Source organism: Calypte anna, chromosome 15, assembly GCF_003957555.1.
Source record: "Calypte anna isolate BGI_N300 chromosome 15, bCalAnn1_v1.p, whole genome shotgun sequence".
Lineage (NCBI taxonomy): Eukaryota > Metazoa > Chordata > Aves > Apodiformes > Trochilidae > Calypte > Calypte anna.
In genome coordinates this window covers 6,695,358-6,712,594 of record NC_044261.1, presented here as the reverse complement: position 1 = coordinate 6,712,594, position 17,237 = coordinate 6,695,358, and the positions used below count along the sequence as shown (strand labels likewise).

The window sequence follows — 17,237 nt, the reverse complement described above, 5'->3', positions numbered from 1 at the left end:
GTTTGTCTGTTTCTGTTTCTTCTGTGGCATATTTCTCACCACAGAAATGGATGTATGCAACACTTTCTAATGCTTAGCTGAGTAATTAGTTATTTGAATGTTGAGAGTTTACAACTGAATATCATCCTTGAACTTGTAGTATCTGAAAATGAGATACTTTTTTTGTGTCATTCCAAGAAATTCTCTCAAACTTTCTTAAAAGTGTCAGACCATATCACAAAGAACCATCAGTATCTCTACTGGATTTACAGTTAATGTTGTAAGTAAAAAACTATTAAATAGAATTAATTTTTGTCAACAAGATGACTTGAAGATGCTACTAAATAAAAAATCTACTACTTTTAAAAAAAGTGGATACTAATTTAATTTCTTGCAACACTGTAAACACTGAAGCCACAAGTACTACTGTTGTTTTACCAACAGGCTAGAGGAAATGATTGTTATATTGTGTTATAATTTATCCAAACTAGATCATTGTAAAAATTGAGATTTCACATGGCTACTGTTAGTAGAACTTTTTCCAAATATAACTTTTCCTTTGCTCAGTAAATAGGAGAACTTGTCTGAGCACCATGCTGTCTGAGGTGGAAGACAGTGATGCCAGAGTTGTAGACTGCAGCTTAGCATCCTAGGATTTTTGCACTGCTGCCATTCCCACACTTGAAGCTGGGTATCTTTTGATGTTATAGCTAATCTGTATTGCTGTTCTTAAACCAGCTGTCATTTGTTCTTCAGGCTAATTTTAAGAAAGATTCAAATTCATGGTTAAGTGATGTAAAAGTGAAACTGCTGTGTTCTTCTGCATGCTATAAAGACAAGCTGATAGATGTTAAACTTGTAATGGGTTTGGCTTGCCCTGCACTTACATCCATGGATTTAAGTGTTTGATACTCCCTTATGTCAATAAATTACTTGTAACTAATTTAGCATGAGGAAGCTGCTGATTTTGGATTTATGCCCTGTCAAGTGCTCAGTTCTGACACAGCCCAAGCTCTTCCAAGCACTTCCCCTGTAAAGAATATAGGAAGATGGTAGCATGATTGTGAGAGAGAGGATACAATAGATGGACTTTTGCAGCTGGAATACCTGACATGCTTATCTCAACAGTCAGCCTTAATCTGAGAGCCCTGAGTGGGTCTCAGGGATTTGAATCACCAGTTGTGTCGGATAATTTATGTTCAGACTGGTACTGTTGTCCTTGAAGTTAATAGAAAAATCTTGGTATTTGACAGTCAGAGATCAATAATTAGCTCTTTTGTTCTGCAGACAAAATATATCCATTTTGTATCAATTTCCCATCTTCACTAGAACTGTGTAGTGCACATGTCTTAGCCTACAGCAAGAGCTTAGGGAAATGAGCTGATTCAAGTAAAAGGAGTTAAGCATTTGAGAAGAGATTGCTCAATTCTAAATTATGCTCTGAAAAATCTGGTTTCTTCTGCCCTCTTAGAAATTTCTGCTGGAAGGGGGCCTTGTTTTGTACAGTCTGTCCTCTAAAAATAAACCAACAGTCACTGTGTTACTGGAAGTTAGGAAAAGGATCTCTGGGTTTTAAAAATAATGTGGAGAGTTTGCATTTTTTCCACCTATTTTATCTAGCATTCTTTCTGCATGATGTTTGGAAGCTGAAATACCACTTACACAGTTCCAAAGCATAACTTCTGAAGAAAACTAATTACACTATTTCCCACAGCAATGCTTAATATGCAAAGATTGCTTCTAAATCTGCTTTTCAGGTCATCCTTCTTTTCTTCACACTTCACCATTTTGACTTTCAATGAGGTAATTTCACCCTTAAGCTCATTAGTTTCCATAGGAAATGAATTACAAAAAATGCTAAGTGTGCCATATGAGGTTTAACATCAAAGGCATTTCTAGACAGACCATGAATATACGTTCAAGCTATATTTGGTCTCTCTTGAGTATTCTTTTCAATGCTGCTAAGTTTCAGTTGCTTGCTTTCATTAGGGAAGCGTTGGCTTAGGATTTACCCTTTTTCATTGCAATCCAAATGAATCTTTAATTGTTTAGAATAAAATCTAGTAGCTGAGTGGACAATTTGAGTCAAATGTGTTTTGTTATGGCTCATGTGCCCTTCTCAAAGAAGAAAAAAGCACCAGTTATGAGTAGGATGATTTGTAACCAACTGCTCTTAAAGGAAAGTTAGATTTCTGAAAGGAAATGTCAGTTCATGTTTCTGCAAGGATGTTATAAATGGGTTATTCTTGCTACTCTGAATCCTCAAAGTTAGAATGCATTAGCTTCAAATTAAATCTGGATTGTTTACCCATCAAATCTCCATTCCTGACCCTCTTAGCTACCTGACAATAAGAAACAGCACAGAGGATTCTTGACAGCCTGTATAGCTTCAAGCTTTTATGGTGAAGCTCTGTTTCAACAATGGAAAAATACAGAATGCCCATGGATTTTTGTCCTATTTAATCTATCTAAAACATTGGCTAGTATATTCCAGTCTGTTGGATTGCCAAGTATATTCCAGAATAATCAGTTAAAAGTTAACATTATTCAAATTCAGTTTTACTGAAAATAAGCTGATTTTTAGCTCCATAATATTTATGGACATTTTTTCCCATGGAACTGTGGTTGAAATTATTTTCTTCTTCAGCAGGTGTTTAGCATGCTTATCCCATTTGCTGCCTGGTCACAGCATGCAGAATAACACAGTAAACTGACTGCACTACCACAGAGGTGAAACTGAATCCAGGGCCTGCACGTGAGTTGTGAGGTTTTCTGTCACTAAAAAGTGGCAGTGTAGCCCTCAGAACCTATGTAGCTGTTTGAAACAAAACACATGCCATCAGTAATACTATCTAAAAAATAATTTTTTTGAAGGTACAAACCACAAGTACCTCTTTAGCAGTTAATAGGAACTTCAGAAGGCAAGTCAGGTGCTTAACCTTAAGTCTGCCATAGGTTGCCCGGTTCTCCAGGGCTGACCAACAAGAGTGAGGGGGTGGCCACTGTGCATCTGCAGATGCAGCAGGGAGGCATTAGGCTTCAGTGACTTCTCATGGCAGAAGTTAATCACTTTTGGATAGTCTGGTGTATCAGACACATCTGTTCTGAGATTCAGTATTGCATATCCTTCAAAAGGAGGGTCTCTCAATTTTTATATGTATATAGCCCATGCTGTATATGATACCAGCTGAGGTGTCTCATGTCTAACATGCTCCAGCAGGTCGTGATGAAGAAGTACACCATGTTGAGATAAGCTGTACATGAAAGGAAATCCAAACCCTTATCAGAACCCAGCCCCTGGCAGCCATCTGGCAGGTTTAGAAAATTCTGTTCTTAGGTTACACAGGTAGGTAAACAACCATCCTATTATCTTGCTAGGTTCCTGAGGAGAAATCAAACAGGATTTAATTCTCAGGTGTTTGTTGACTGAATGATGCAGCAGCTTTTGTGCTCTTTCCACTGTAGGAGCTGCTAGAGAGATTGCTGTGCTGCTGCTCTGAGGCAGTGCCCATACAATTTAGTCTTGCATCACAGTAAGCACAGTAAGTTTTATTACATTGTAGGAATGAATAGTTAAACATGCTTTTATTGAAAAGCCACTTTTCTCAGCCCTTCAAATATAGCTGTTTTCAGTAGCTGAACACAAGTACTTCAGAAGTAGATTTTAGTACTTCAGTGTTTAGCAATGGAACAAGTAACAGAACATTGATTCTGAATTACGAAGTATATGAATGTAATACAGTGGAAGCTATGAAGTAACTGAAGGCTTGTAAATATTTTCTTAAATCATAAATATATTAACTCTTCCCTTTGAATCATGTAGTGTTAATTAAAAAAAAATTAAAAAACACAACAAAAAAACAAAAAAATAACCACCAAAAAAGCCCCACCAAAAACCCCTCAAACAACCTGGAGTCAGACTTGGGCTCCAGAATTACTCAGCACAGTCTGGTAATAACAATGCAGAGACTTGTTTGCTGTTCATGTCTGAGTCATCTGCTAAGGGTATGTGTGTTCTTGCTTCCACTGCTACCAGATGCAAGGCTTCTATGTCTATGTAGAGACATAAACACCCAAAACATAAGGCAAAACCTACAATCTTGCATTGCATATCTCAGACATTAATAAGTGGCAAATGGAAGCTGTAATAGCAGGTGAGGTCATAAATATATCAGTTAAATATTTCAGGAATCAGACTTAAGTGCCTTCACACAGAAGGAATAAGATAACTGGATGGACAGTGTAGCTAATATGTAGGGGAAGGCTTGCATAGATTTCTTTTTGACACCTGTTTTATGACATACTATTGCTGCAAAACAATGCTGTCTCAGCTGCAAACTACAGCTTCATGGGGAATTTCATTCAAGAAAGCAAAATAATTCTAGATTGCAGGCTGGATATGCAGGAGTCTTGAAAAGATGAGCAAATATCAGCAGGAGGCAGTTAAAATATTGATGGGTTATTTCCTAAAGGCAGTAAGACTAGTAGGCTTCCCTTTGGTTCAGTGTTCCACTGAATGCCCCGGATTTGTAATCAGGGAGGCACAGCCACTTAGCTCATTTCTAAAGAAAGTGAGCACTCAAGGTTTGCCCCACTTAATTTTTAAGTCTTGCCTGCTAAAGGAAGGGAAATAGTTCTCTAGTCAATGTGCATTACCAGCAACAAATAGCTGGTGGATATAGGATCAGAGCAGCTGCAAATATCCAAGTGCTGGATGCTGAAGACTATTCCTACTATTTCATTGTTTTTGTACACATGCTCCTGTTGCCATGAGGAGTCACTTAAAAATAGAGTGGGCTGAGGTGTTTAAGCCTATGTAGATCTAACAAAGATAAAGCTACACCAGACTTTTCTAGAGCTAGCATCAAGTTGTTCAGCCTGTACACTTCTCTAAGGAGTGAAGGTATGAGACAATCACGGTCTTTAATACTAAAGATGCTAATGCTTAGTAACTTTGTGCTTGAGTGCAGAGGTTATGAAATGTTTAAAATGAAGTTTACAATACTGTACACAAACATGCATGATTGAATTCTTACCCTTGGCTTGGCAAGGCTTGGATTGTACAGGCATACCTACAAATGGAATTTAACTCGTAGCTCTCAACAGAAAAGCTCAAGTGATACCACAGTGACAGACAACTGATTTATAAGTTTCTAATATGAACCACCATGTAACCATCTTGGGTGACTTCCATTTCTTGTTCCAGAAAAAGTTTTCTGCAGTCTGAAGTACCTTTTCAGAGGACTCCTTCTTCTATAGACCACACCAAAATCACATGCAGGAAAATACAGATGAGGTTGGTGAGCATCAGGGAAGATGGCATTTGTGCTGTGCTATGTGTAGTCATAATCCAAATCCCAACAGGTGGGAAGCAAAAACCACACTTGAAGTTGCATCCCTCCATGAATCCCACACTCAGCTACTTGGCACAGCTCCCACTCCCATCACTGTTGCCTCTCTTTTTGTGAACTGATGTTTCAGGCTTTCTGAGGACATCACTGGACTGAAGCTTGGCATAATGTAGATGTGGTTAGGGTATCACAGGTCTGTGAGGTCTCAGTAGCATTAGCATCTACAACTGATGAGCTCTCCTGGTCCCTGGAAGAGCTGGGGGCCTTCACATGACCTTTGAATAAACCAGGGGATTTTGCCCAAAGGGACAGGTTTGCTGTGAAGTTGGTAGAACTGTTCCCCTCAACAGTCACCACCACCGGCTGTTTATCTGCCACAGCTGGAGCATACACAGTGTTTTGCTCTGACAGATGATCTCCACATTGATTAAGATGCTCTGCTAGGACCAAAGGCTGCTGATCATCTTCCTCAGAAATAACAAAAACTGGTTTGTTTTTATCTGCTTCTACCATAAGCTCCTTTGTTTTTGAACCATTGACCAAGTTGATTTTCAGTGGGTTGGAGTTCTCTAGAGGATTTTTGGGGCTTTGGCTGTTAACTGGAGATGTGACCCCTAGATGTCTTGAGGGATCCAAGGACTTCATGTGTTTGCTGTCAGGGGAACTGGCCAAAAATCCAAAGTAAGGGTTCCCAAACCTGGATTTCTTCAAATTACAGGAGCTTAGCTTCCGCTGTCTTTGTGCAGAGAGGGTGAGGGGGTAGGAGGCATTACTGGCAGATGAGTCAGAGTAAACTGGCTCTGATGCTCCCTCTATCTCAGTGGCTGAGATGACCTTTCTAGTTGGGACACCTTGGGATCTTGTAGCTGTAGGGAAACCCTGCAAAAAATAATACTAAGTTAGTAGACATGCCATAAAAAGCAATTGAAAAACTTGGATCCCAAGGGAGCTAAAAGCTAAAAGTTTTTGTTATGTAAAGGTGAGATGCATTTGTTAGCAAAAATGTACCACCTTAAAGGCAGGGGATATTGTCTTAAAAAAGAAGCATTGTACAAGCTGTTGGTTTGATTACAGTCAGCGAGACCTGTGGATTTAAAGTATAACCAGAGAAAAAACGTACATGCCACAACATTCAATGAGATAATCTAGTCTGCAGGCATTTTCAAACATTTTTTTCTGAACTGGGTGTCATTTCTTAACCAGATATTAGCTCCTGGGAAATACAGATTTTTAGTACCTCAGAAACGCCTGAAGTATTTAAGTATAGTTAAGCAAGAGTTTCCCATGCCCCACACAAGATGGACAGCTTTATATCCCATGTGCAGGTTGGAAAGGCAAAGCAGGGGAAAATGTGACCCCAAGCTTCTAGCTGAAGGAAACTGGTACACAGATTTCAACCACCACATCCCCCCTCATCATCCCTTCTTGCAAGACTTACGCTGTTGTCAACCAGCTTTGTGAAGGGACTGTTGGTGGTCCAGCTACACCATTTTTTCTGTAGCTGTGGTATTGGAGCCAGGAAGTCATGGAAAGTGCGGGCACTCCACGTGCGCTGTCTGGGATAGTGGTTTTCCAGCTGGACATTCCCCTTCTCAACAGTGTCTGCTCCTGCAGCCATGTGATTAGAAGTCAGCCAGTCAGACACAGAAGCTGGGCTTGTGACACTTCTTTTTAGGTTTTTGTCCTGAAAAGAGTAAATAAAGATTACTTATAGCATCATTCATGAAAAGATTTTGAAAACACTTTCTATGCTCTTAGCATAAGTGAGAGACTTCTTCAGCAGTTCTTTTCTCAGGACAAAACAGAGGAATGCACCTTCTCTGTTGTGGTTCTCTGGCTTTCCCAGGAATTAGTTTTACCTCTCTTCACCAGTCTCAGGTTTTACACCAAAGTGTGAATCTCCAGTTATATAAAAAGCAAAGTCCTAGCACTCTCTGTAAGCAAATACATCAGATACCTACAGTGTTATTTTACTGGAGATACCTGGCAGATCACAGTATTAAACTTCCCTGTGTAAAACATTTCTTCCACTCTGCCTGGCTCTTGAAAAAGCTCCAAATATCCCATCTAGGGAAACAAAACTTCAGCAGGGATGGGGCTCACTGAAAGAAATCTAGAAGCAAGCAATGAAAGAATTAGAAATCTCAAAAATGCATGATTCAGGGGGAAGACTGAAATAAGTGATGCTCTTTATCCGATGTTAGGGAAGAATTAAGAAAATAAAAGGCATTTAAAACAAAGAGAAAGAGAGTAGTTTGCTCTCAGTGTCTGTGGTGAACAGAACAAGAGACATGGGGCCCAGATTGGAGACAAGATTTTCATTTCACATAAGAAATGCTTCTCAGGTGGAAAATGTGGTTTAGCAGTAGAACAAGACATCCAGACAGGTGTAAAATTGGCATCATCAGAGGGTGAGACCACATTAAACCAGTGTCACTGCTCTAAGCAGAGTTGATCTGACATGGGAATGAACTGTAGATGACTTCTAAAGATCTCTTCCATGCTTAATTTATATGTTCTGATGTTGTGTTTAAAAATCACAACTTTTGTCCTTCATACTGATGTGGGTTTAAAGCCAGAAAAGCTAGAATTCCTGAGTGTCCTATCAATATCCTTTTAATCTTTCTAATACTTCACCTGTTATTTAGATAAGCCTCCTGTTCCCCAACTCTATATGTATTTTTAATTTTCAGCTGTGCCAATATGGCTGTCATGAGAAGAATGTAAAACTGACATTCCTAAAGTTTACATAGTCTTTAAAGAGGGTTTGAAATAAATCCCATACCATCCTGGATTTAGAAGTCCCAAGAAACCAGAAACTTGTCATTTGTTATTTCTGTTAAACTGAATATCTCAAGTTTCTGTAAATTGAAGAAACTGTTTAGTTAAAATGTCATATTGGAAATGGATGGGCAGGGAGGCAAGAAATTAGCTACCACAGCAGGAAAAAAAAAATCTCCGTAGAAAGCTGGGAGAGACTTCAAGCTTTGAATAAGATTGTTTCAATATTAAGCTCTTAGTCTCAGATTTTATTAAAGTAACAGTCTTTAATTATAATCCAGCTGTCTTCTCCTCAGAAGCCTCTTTAGGCTGTCTGAGGATTTATTATTATAATATTACATCCAAACTGGTGTAAAGGCTAGCCACTGGTTTTGAGACAGATGTACTGGGAAGTAATTATGAAGATGAATAATGTATTTTCAAGACTTTTTTTTCATGTTTTAGCAAAAATGTTTCTTAAACCTCCATGATAATACTCAGTGCCTTTGCATCTGAAACATGAAAAATAGTACTCAGAGGTCATAGTTATAAATTAGCCAAAGGCTGAATGGTGACTTAAAGCAAATGGGACTTAGAACACCATGACCCTCTTAGAGGACACCTCAGAAGCCATCTGAAAGCCATCCTGCCCTCCATCTCCTCCCACTAGTCCACATACAGATCCCTGTGTTTGCTCTCCCAGCTGTTGCCTCCTGACAGGGGACTGATTTCTTCAAATGGATTTTAAAAGTTAAAAAACAAAATCCAGTTCATCACTGGCTCCTACCCAGTGGAGTTGAGGCTCACACTGGGGGGAGGAGGGGGCACTAGAACAACACCAAAAAATTTGGATATTTTTTAAAATTAGAACCCCTTATAGCTTGCTTTCTCTAGTTGAGCATTTGGGGTGAGGTGAGTCTGATGGTGTTATTTACTGTACTGGAAAGGCTCAGCATTTCACACCTCTTTTCACACCAGGATAACTTCTTAGCTCCTGCCAAGAAAGCTGCTATGCTCCAGTGGATAACTCATCCTCCTTGCCTAGTGCTGGTCCACAAAAGCTATGGACCAGATCTTCTGCAGGGCTCAGAGGAGGGAATCAGGAGCTGGTTGGTCAGCTGCATTTTACATCCTCAAAATACACATTTAGAAATGAAACTGTAAACATGTTTGTATTTCCAGTAACCCTGAGTAACCCAGGTGGCCTGAAGAAATCCCAATGGAGTGCAGGTTTGTAGCTGGCCGGCTGTGCTCAATTTAGAGATAACAGCCTTCAGCTTTGGGGAAAGATTCAGAGCTCTTAAAAAGGTCCTTTTGCCCTTCCTCACTAGGTTTTCTGTTTCTTAGGGGATGAGGTTGAGAGCATTGACTCACTTGAGAGCAGCATGGATGTCACCAAAAAGGAGGCACCTCCTGAGGTAAATTATTTTGTTTTGTGTTGTCTTCGCTTAGAACTGATATACCATTATTTATTTTATTTTTAAATATATGTATGTTTTCTCTGCTAGACTGCTTATAGAAGGGATGGAAAAATAGAAAAGTTTGTCTCTAAGTGCATTTGTTCCTTTTGACTGGAGGAAAAGAGGAAGGAAAGTGGGGTTTTTTTCCACAGTCTCCAGTCTGTGTTTGTCTGTGACTGCTGCCAGGTGAAGCTCTCTGGGCTGGAAAGGCCCAAGGAGTGTGGGCGTTCGGGGGGCAGGGTCTGGGCAGGGACAGAGCTCTCAGTGCCCGAGCAGGGGAAGGCATCAGAGCTGTTTTCCCTTCTTTTTCTGTTCATCTGTGTGGTCAACTGAAGGAAAAGCTTAGCAAATGTACAACACCAGTGGAGGAGAATCCTGACCAGCCTGGCCTCCTGATTTGTTTCCTCATCAAGTGCTGGGGTACAGAATGCTTTTGTTTTGCAAACTGTGAGGGAAGTTTTGCATGGACTGTCCTGGAGCACGTGTGTGCCTTGTGTTGGTTGTTTCCTTGGTGTGAAAGAGGGCACTGGAGAGGGAAAATATTGACCTGGGAAAGGCTTCAGCGTAGACTGGTTCTGGATGTGTTCTGTCAGGCACTGCCCTGTGGTGAAGAGCCGGCAGCCAGGCCTGAGGCCTCTGACCTATCATCTTTGTCTTAACAAATAATAGCTAAAAGAGGTAAAATAAGAGCCAGCTTACTGAACTGGTGCAGATTTCTGTGTGTGTTTGAAAGGTCTGCAGGGCTTTCACTTCAGATGCTTGAAATCAGCAGTTAATTTTAACCTCAGCCTGGTGATGCAGTTCAACACCTTTCTGAGAGGCTGAGGCCTGAGTGACTTCCCTGGGCACTTGGGAGTGGAGGCTGGAGCAAGGCTGACCTCCAGGTCCTTCAGGTGTTACAAGTGACGCTTTTAATGGAACAGCATCTTTACTAATTAACCCGTTTAGAAGGGCTGGCCCCAAGGCCTGCTGCTAGGCTCCTGCACTTGCTCCTGTCAGGGCTGGGGAGATGCTTGGGGGATCACAGCCCAGCTCAGCTCCAAGCTTAGGAGAACCACCTGGCTCAGTCTTGAGCCTGCAAAATGGGCAGTAAACATAACTGGACAGATGTCACAAGTGCTGTCCAAGAAGGGCATCCAGTGGCTTGCTGGGCTTCTAGAGGTGCCAAGGAGTGTTCCTACCTGTATTCTGTAGGTGGTAAAGCTCAGCCCGCTGGCCCCAGGTCCAGCAGAAATAATAAACACTTCATCACTCCCCGTCTCGGTGGTCACTGCAGATGTGGAGGAGGGCACATCTGGGTCAGTGTCCTGAGGAGACCGTTCTGTGCTGCCACCACAGGAAGGGACTGAGAAAAGAAGAAAGGTAAAGGCTGCTTGCCAGTGTCCAAATTATCTGCTGCTAGCTATTATCTCTCCTCAAACCAGAGCAGGCTTTGGGTATCACACCATCCAGAACAAAACTCAAGCCAACAACAAACTTTTAAAAACAAAACAGAAAGGGAGGAACACTCTTGAGTCTGTTGTCTAATAAAGACAGGCCCAAGCTGAAATCACTCATCCTTTATTTGTGTTTACTTATACCTATTAGTACTGGGAACTGTGCTTTTTTATTGTGAGTGCTTTTTGCTTGAACCCTAGCAGTGCTTCTCCCACAGGCAGCCTTACTCTCCAAGTATAGTGGTGAAGGACTATGTGTGAATGTGTCCCCAAGGCTTGTCCACCTGGTCCAGGTCAGCAGAGTTCTTCATCTCCTCAGTGACTTGTTCCACAGAAGGAGATGGGAAACTGTCATGGTTGGGTACATAGAATTAGCTTTTTAGGAAGACATCATTGTGAGAGTTGTGTATAATGTCTGGTGGTTCAGTAGGAAACTGATGGTGTGTAGCACCACAACATGCAGTAGCTCCCTGCAGACCTTCACCAGCCAAAGGGGACATTGACACAATTCATGTGTTGTCCCTCAGAATTGCAGCAGGAGCCATTTTCTGCAGCTCAGCTGGGGGACTCTTGTTCTTGAAACACACTGAAGTAAACATTTCATTTACATGAAGTAAATATGCAGTCTCATCCATAAAGCTCTTCTGAAAAAGCTACCTCCAGGAGTCAAAATTGTATAGAGCCAGTGTAAGCACTGTGAACCTGTTCCTTTCTGGACAAGGCTAGTCACAGGGCAAGTGAGGCTCTTCCACAACTTAGGGCTTTTTATAATCTGTTTGTAGCAGCCTGAACCAGACACATGCTCTGCTAACCCAGTGTCTCTGCAGTGCCATGTGCTATGACAGCTCTGTTGGCAGCATCCTGGAGCTCTGCTTCTGTCTGCTGCTTGCCAGGGGAGCTGCCCTACAAGGGAGAGCAGCAAGGGAGAGATCCCCCAACAAAAACTTTCAGCTGTGAAGTTGCTCTCCAGCTGTGCATGGACAAGACAGTGAGGACTGCAAGGACAAAATGATCTGATTAACTGGCCCCGGGCTACAGAGTGCCCTGCCCTGCTCCTGCTGCTGCCCCATGCTTACCCGCCTGCTCCCGGCTGACAGAGTGGTTGTTGTTTTCATTCTCTAGGCTTGGCACCACCAGCTGGAGCTCATTGATATCGACAGCAGAGTTCTGGATCCCATTCTACAACTCAGAACATGCCCCAGTAAACATCATCAGATAAACATTGCAACAGCCAATATTGAGAGAGAGAAACAGAAATTGCTGAAGCCATTAGCACTAACCTCCTGGTCACTGCATGCGTTGGATGAGCTCCTTTTGGGGCACGTTCTCTGCCTGAAAAGGAGAGACAGCAACAGCAACAACAACAAGCCCACCATTGAGTTAAAGATCTACAGAAGGGAAGGTCTCAGCTATTGCCCCTTCTGCAAGAATCACACAGAAATTTATGAGATCTCCTACCTACAGAAGCATCCTAAATACTTGCCAAGACTCAGGGCATCAAGGCCTGTAGGCCCAGGGAGGAAATTATATTCTCATGTAATGGAAAGTCAGCTGAAGAGAAGGACCTGTCACCTTCTTCCCATGATCCCTTCAAAAGCAGGAACAGAGTTCAGGCCTCTGCTAAGTCCCACCAGGCTCTCCCCTACTAGCTGATCTTTCACTCAGTAACTAAATAATTGGACTGCAATCCTGCCTTTGGTCTGGGCAGTGACATTGTTCTTATCCTCTTAGAATATTTCATCTGTGCAGCCAATATTGCATGCTGGATTATACTGAGCAAGCAGAGAGCATCAGGTGTTGTTTACCTGTATGAACATTTTCTTAAAAGACAGTGCTGTGGCAGGTGATTACTGGGTAAAGATGTCTCTTGGTAGGAGGGAGACATCTTTCACATTCTTAACCATTTTTTCCACAATTTTACGAAAACTGAGGTTATCAAACAACTAGAATTATTTAGTTAGGGATGAACAAGATGTGAAGATGTTGCAGAGAAAGGGTGACAGTAGTGAGCGTGATAATGAATGAGGGTAGTGTATTTTGTCTTTGTGAACAGTTTTCCATAGGACAGAGACACATGGAAGCATAAAGATCCTGGCCAGATAGGAAGGGACCTGTGCTGATAGGAAGAGACCTGCTGTTTTCCCTACTCTCTGTGCTGTTGGCTGGAATTTTTCCTCTTTTGGCTGAAAAGGTTGGTTTAATGCATTGAATCTCCTCAATACAGTATTTTTTTACATAGTGATCTGTTGAAGCCAAGATTTCAAGTTTTCAGTCAGCATTTCATTACTGTTTGTTTTTAAGAATGGGAACTCAGAGGCCACCTGATGAGACTGGCTGGGAGCCAGCGGTCATGGTGGGTTTCATTCCTTCATCCTATCTTTGGATCTCAAAAAATGCTTATTGCCTGACAAGTGAATTGAGGGAGGGAAAACCCCATGACGTGAGCTATTCCAGTGCTATGCCTAGTGAATACAGAAAAAGAGGAGAGTGAATTGGCACTTGAATTTAATCCAGAAGAGGTGCAGATGTATAGCTGTAACTCCTGGAGGCACAATGGCACTGGCTTATGCCTCTTGGGGGAAGCTGGGACACTCTTTCTTAAGGTGCTGATTCAGGAAGAGGAAGGAGGGGAAACTCTTCCAAGTAGGAGTGGTGGTGTCTTATTAAGCAAGGTCAAACCAAGTAGGAAATACTTCAGCGTGGAAAATATGTGTGCAGATATTCCCCACGCAGACACCAGAGGCTCTTACTTGGCACCAGAACCATTTTGGCAGGAGTGGCCTGGCAAAACATGCCCCAAGATAATGAATTAGCTTGGTAGTCAAGGCATTCAGGTAGATGGCAGGGAAAGTATGTGTAGTTTGCTGCTTTCTCCAGATTGAATTCATTTTTTTAATCTCTCGCCCTTCTCCTAGATCTTTCCTGCCAAAACCCATAACAAAAATTTAATCAAATCTGATATATTCCTATGAAATGTTCCAGTTTCAAATAAGTGGCATGTTACAAGCTAATTTGTTAAAGTATTCCCATCCAGGGATTTAAGAGAACAGAGGGAATGCTCTCGTCTAAGAAAACAAAATTTAGCACATTTCTTCCACACTGAACACCAGGCATTGGCAACTCAGACTTGTTAGTTATCTGGATGGTCTGACTTTTGGGTTTGTTTGAACTTTTGTTTGTGTGTTTGTTGTGTTTGACACAACAAACAAAATGTTCAAGTTCTCAGGCGTACAAATAAAAATGTGTTCCTCAGATTCTTGTGTACAGATGTCCCATTTAGTAAGATATTCATATTGTCTGGGACAAAGCTGGAAAGAAAAACTACTAATTTTAAAAGTCTTTCAGCAACTGATAGCCATGGTAAAGTAGGGTAGGCAGAGCAGGTTCTGTGTTAAGAAACTGAAATACCTTACATTCATTTGGCTTTTTTCCTTGCCACTCTTTATAAATGTTGTGTTTTACAATATTTAGAAGGTGCTGTAACTACCTTGAAATCCACACAGCAGAATGAACCAAAGGGGGACTAAGGTGCCCCTGCCAGACAAATTTTCTGTGCAAGTATGGTAGAATAAGGGCAATAAGACCCTAATACATTAAGATTAGAAAATGATAACTGGCTGAAATGTCCCTGTTTTAACTTTCTTCTCGCATCCCACTTTGGGCATTGAGTGTCTGATCACCACTGAACTGTTTGTTTTACTGTTAAAAACCAGTACACACACATGGTAATAGTTTCTAGATTCTGCCAGGACTTTTGGTGCAAACTTGAGATTTTTTTTGTTTATCTTCTACTCAGAGTTGCTGCTGCAGTGCCTGCAGAGATGTGCTAGTTTGCAGGATTGGGGATCTTAGTCTTTCTTTAGCTCATTCTCCAGATGGACTACATCTCCCATGGCTGTCTTAGGTCAAAAACCAGCCTGATATGAAGAGCAACAGAAATGGAGGACATGGCTACAACAGGCAGGAGGAGGTTTCTGTGTTGTGCCTAGCAGAAAGATGGGAGAAAAAAGACTGCTTTTAGCTCAGAAATGACTCTGAGTCTGTAGGAGGGCATTATATATGGAGGAAAAGTTTCACCCCCAGGTGATGGTCAGGCTGCAGGCAGTGCCTGGCAGGGCTGCTTGCATGGAGAGAGATGGTAGCACGTGGTGACTTGATGAAATAGCTGTCCATGTAGGCAGTGGTAATTGGAAATGAGTCACTGGCAGGCTATGCAGATGTGAAATGCAGTTGCAGTCCATGGGTTGCAACTATCGAGCAAAAGTCTGACTGCATTGGACAGGATTAAAATTAAATAAGGCAAACATGCCTGTTGTTCTTGGGCTTGGGAAAAAATATAAAATACCCCATTACTCAAGCCAGGCCTCGTGGCCAAAAGTAATTAGAATTATTGGCCAACTAACAACTGAAGCTTTCATTCCCTCCCCAAACAGCAAACAAAAGCTGCAGTGTGGCAGAGACTTGGAGTTTCCCCAGAGAGCTTTGCCCTGGCTGAATGCAATGAGCTCGAGCAGACACTGCTGACAACTTGGTGCATTGGAGTGGCAGTAGGTGCCAAGCCCATCGCGGCCATTTCTACCCCTGGCAAGGCAGAGCCTGCTACTTTTAGCTGAGCAAGAGCAGCAGATAGAAATGGGAGGGAAAAAATCTTCACCTAAGCTTGGTACTAGAGGAACAAGTAAAGTACAAAGAGAAAAGAACATGGAAGGCAAGCTTATGAAGCCAAGAGCTTGAAGGTTACTATTGGCATCCTTTGCAGTGGCACCCTGCAGCCACAGTGAGTATTGCCATGCTTCAGGGGGCTGGTCCCATTTCTGAGCATTCTGTGGTACTAATGCACCTTTATTTCTCCCCTCAGCCCACCCCTTGCAGTCCTGCCATTTTCTGCAGCAAGGCCAGGCCGTAGCTAATGTAGATTTGACACCTGATTTTAAACCCTTATTTAGGGCAAAAAGCATAAAATAGAGTTTTGTGGGCTCAAACTAAAAGAAGTTTAGATGTGCTTAGTGGCCTCTGCAGTCTTATGCTGAGCTGCATGAAAAACCCCTGCAGCTGGGATGTGCATACAAGCTCCACCCAGCACAAGTCATGGGATCACTTCCACAAGTGTCAGACAAGAAATAAGGGATTGTAATCAAGGCCTCCCTGGGATGGTATGCAGGGAATATAGGCAGCTGGGATAGCAAGTGGCCTTTAAAGAGGCTAAAGAACATGAGATTGTTTATATACAGTCAATAGCTGACTGAGTTACATGTTCCTTTTAAGAGAGCTGTAGAGCAATGAAAAGTCACAAATGCTGGTGTTACAAGAAGCAAGTCTAATCCTGGTCCTGCACCACAGGACCCTTGGCAGGATGCATTTGCAGAGATCAGAACATGCAAACACTAGTGTTGGGGGTGGGTGGAATTGTTCAGTTTTTCTCTATTGGTCAGCAAGAGCAGAAGATTGGTTCAATTTATAAACATCTGACAAGCAAAAAGCCAAATTGTGCATGTGAGCAGCATGGCCTGACTTTGTAAACAGGCTACAACAGAGTAAACTTTAACCAGTGAAATCTCAGACTGTTGGTGTGCTTTTTGGTTTGAATAATACTCTGCTTCATGGATACTTACAGTGAAATTAAATAGGGGTGATGGAGTAAGAACTGCCTGCTCCACATGTGTATGAGCCCAGACTGCTGCCATAGCAAAGGGAGCATGTTTCTGTCTCTTTTGAAGATTGGCAAGGGTATAAAAATAAAGTATTTGGTATCTGGAAGACATTTTCCACCAGACGTTTTCCTTTAGAGCTAGCAAAAAAAATTGTGGTCTAAATTAGAGTTCTGCAAGCTCTTTAAAAAGGAAGGTTAGTTAAATGTAACACATGCAAGTTTAACTCTTAAAACTATGAAAAGCTCAGACCCTGAAAGCGGGAATTTCTGTATACAGCAAGAGGGATTATATTTAGCCTTCAGCACCTTTCCCACATTCTCCTATACCAAGTATGCTGGCCTATATTTTGTTTATATTCAGCAAGAGCTGGAAATGCAACCTCCAAAAGGACAAGGAAAACAAAGTTCCTCTGTCAAACCAACCTCAATGACAAGGAGTGGCTGAGCAATCCCGAGAACCTTTTGGTTAGGAAGATGCCCAATAGCTGAGGCCAGGGATGCAGGAGCAGAAAAACAGACCAGGTGGCTGCTGCCACTGGGCAATGAATGCTGTGGCTAACACCCAGTCACCACAGTGGAGCCCTACAAGGAACAGGATTTG

The 17,237-nt window shown here is 41.9% G+C and overlaps 1 protein-coding gene across 1 annotated transcript in view; it reads right to left on the bottom strand.

The window, feature by feature from the left end:
- Positions 1-5,200: 5,200 nt before the first annotated feature.
- LOC103536663 overlaps positions 5,201-17,237 on the bottom strand; it is a 31,662-nt gene continuing 19,625 nt past the window's right edge. Inside the window, exons 2-4 of the mRNA XM_030460585.1 lie at positions 10,732-10,895; positions 6,769-7,014; positions 5,201-6,209 (exon numbers count right to left, since the gene is read on the bottom strand). Of these exons, the coding sequence (XP_030316445.1) occupies positions 5,475-6,209; positions 6,769-6,948 (915 nt within the window). The 5' untranslated portion in view covers positions 6,949-7,014; positions 10,732-10,895 and the 3' untranslated portion in view covers positions 5,201-5,474. The remainder of the gene's footprint in view (positions 6,210-6,768; positions 7,015-10,731; positions 10,896-17,237) is intronic.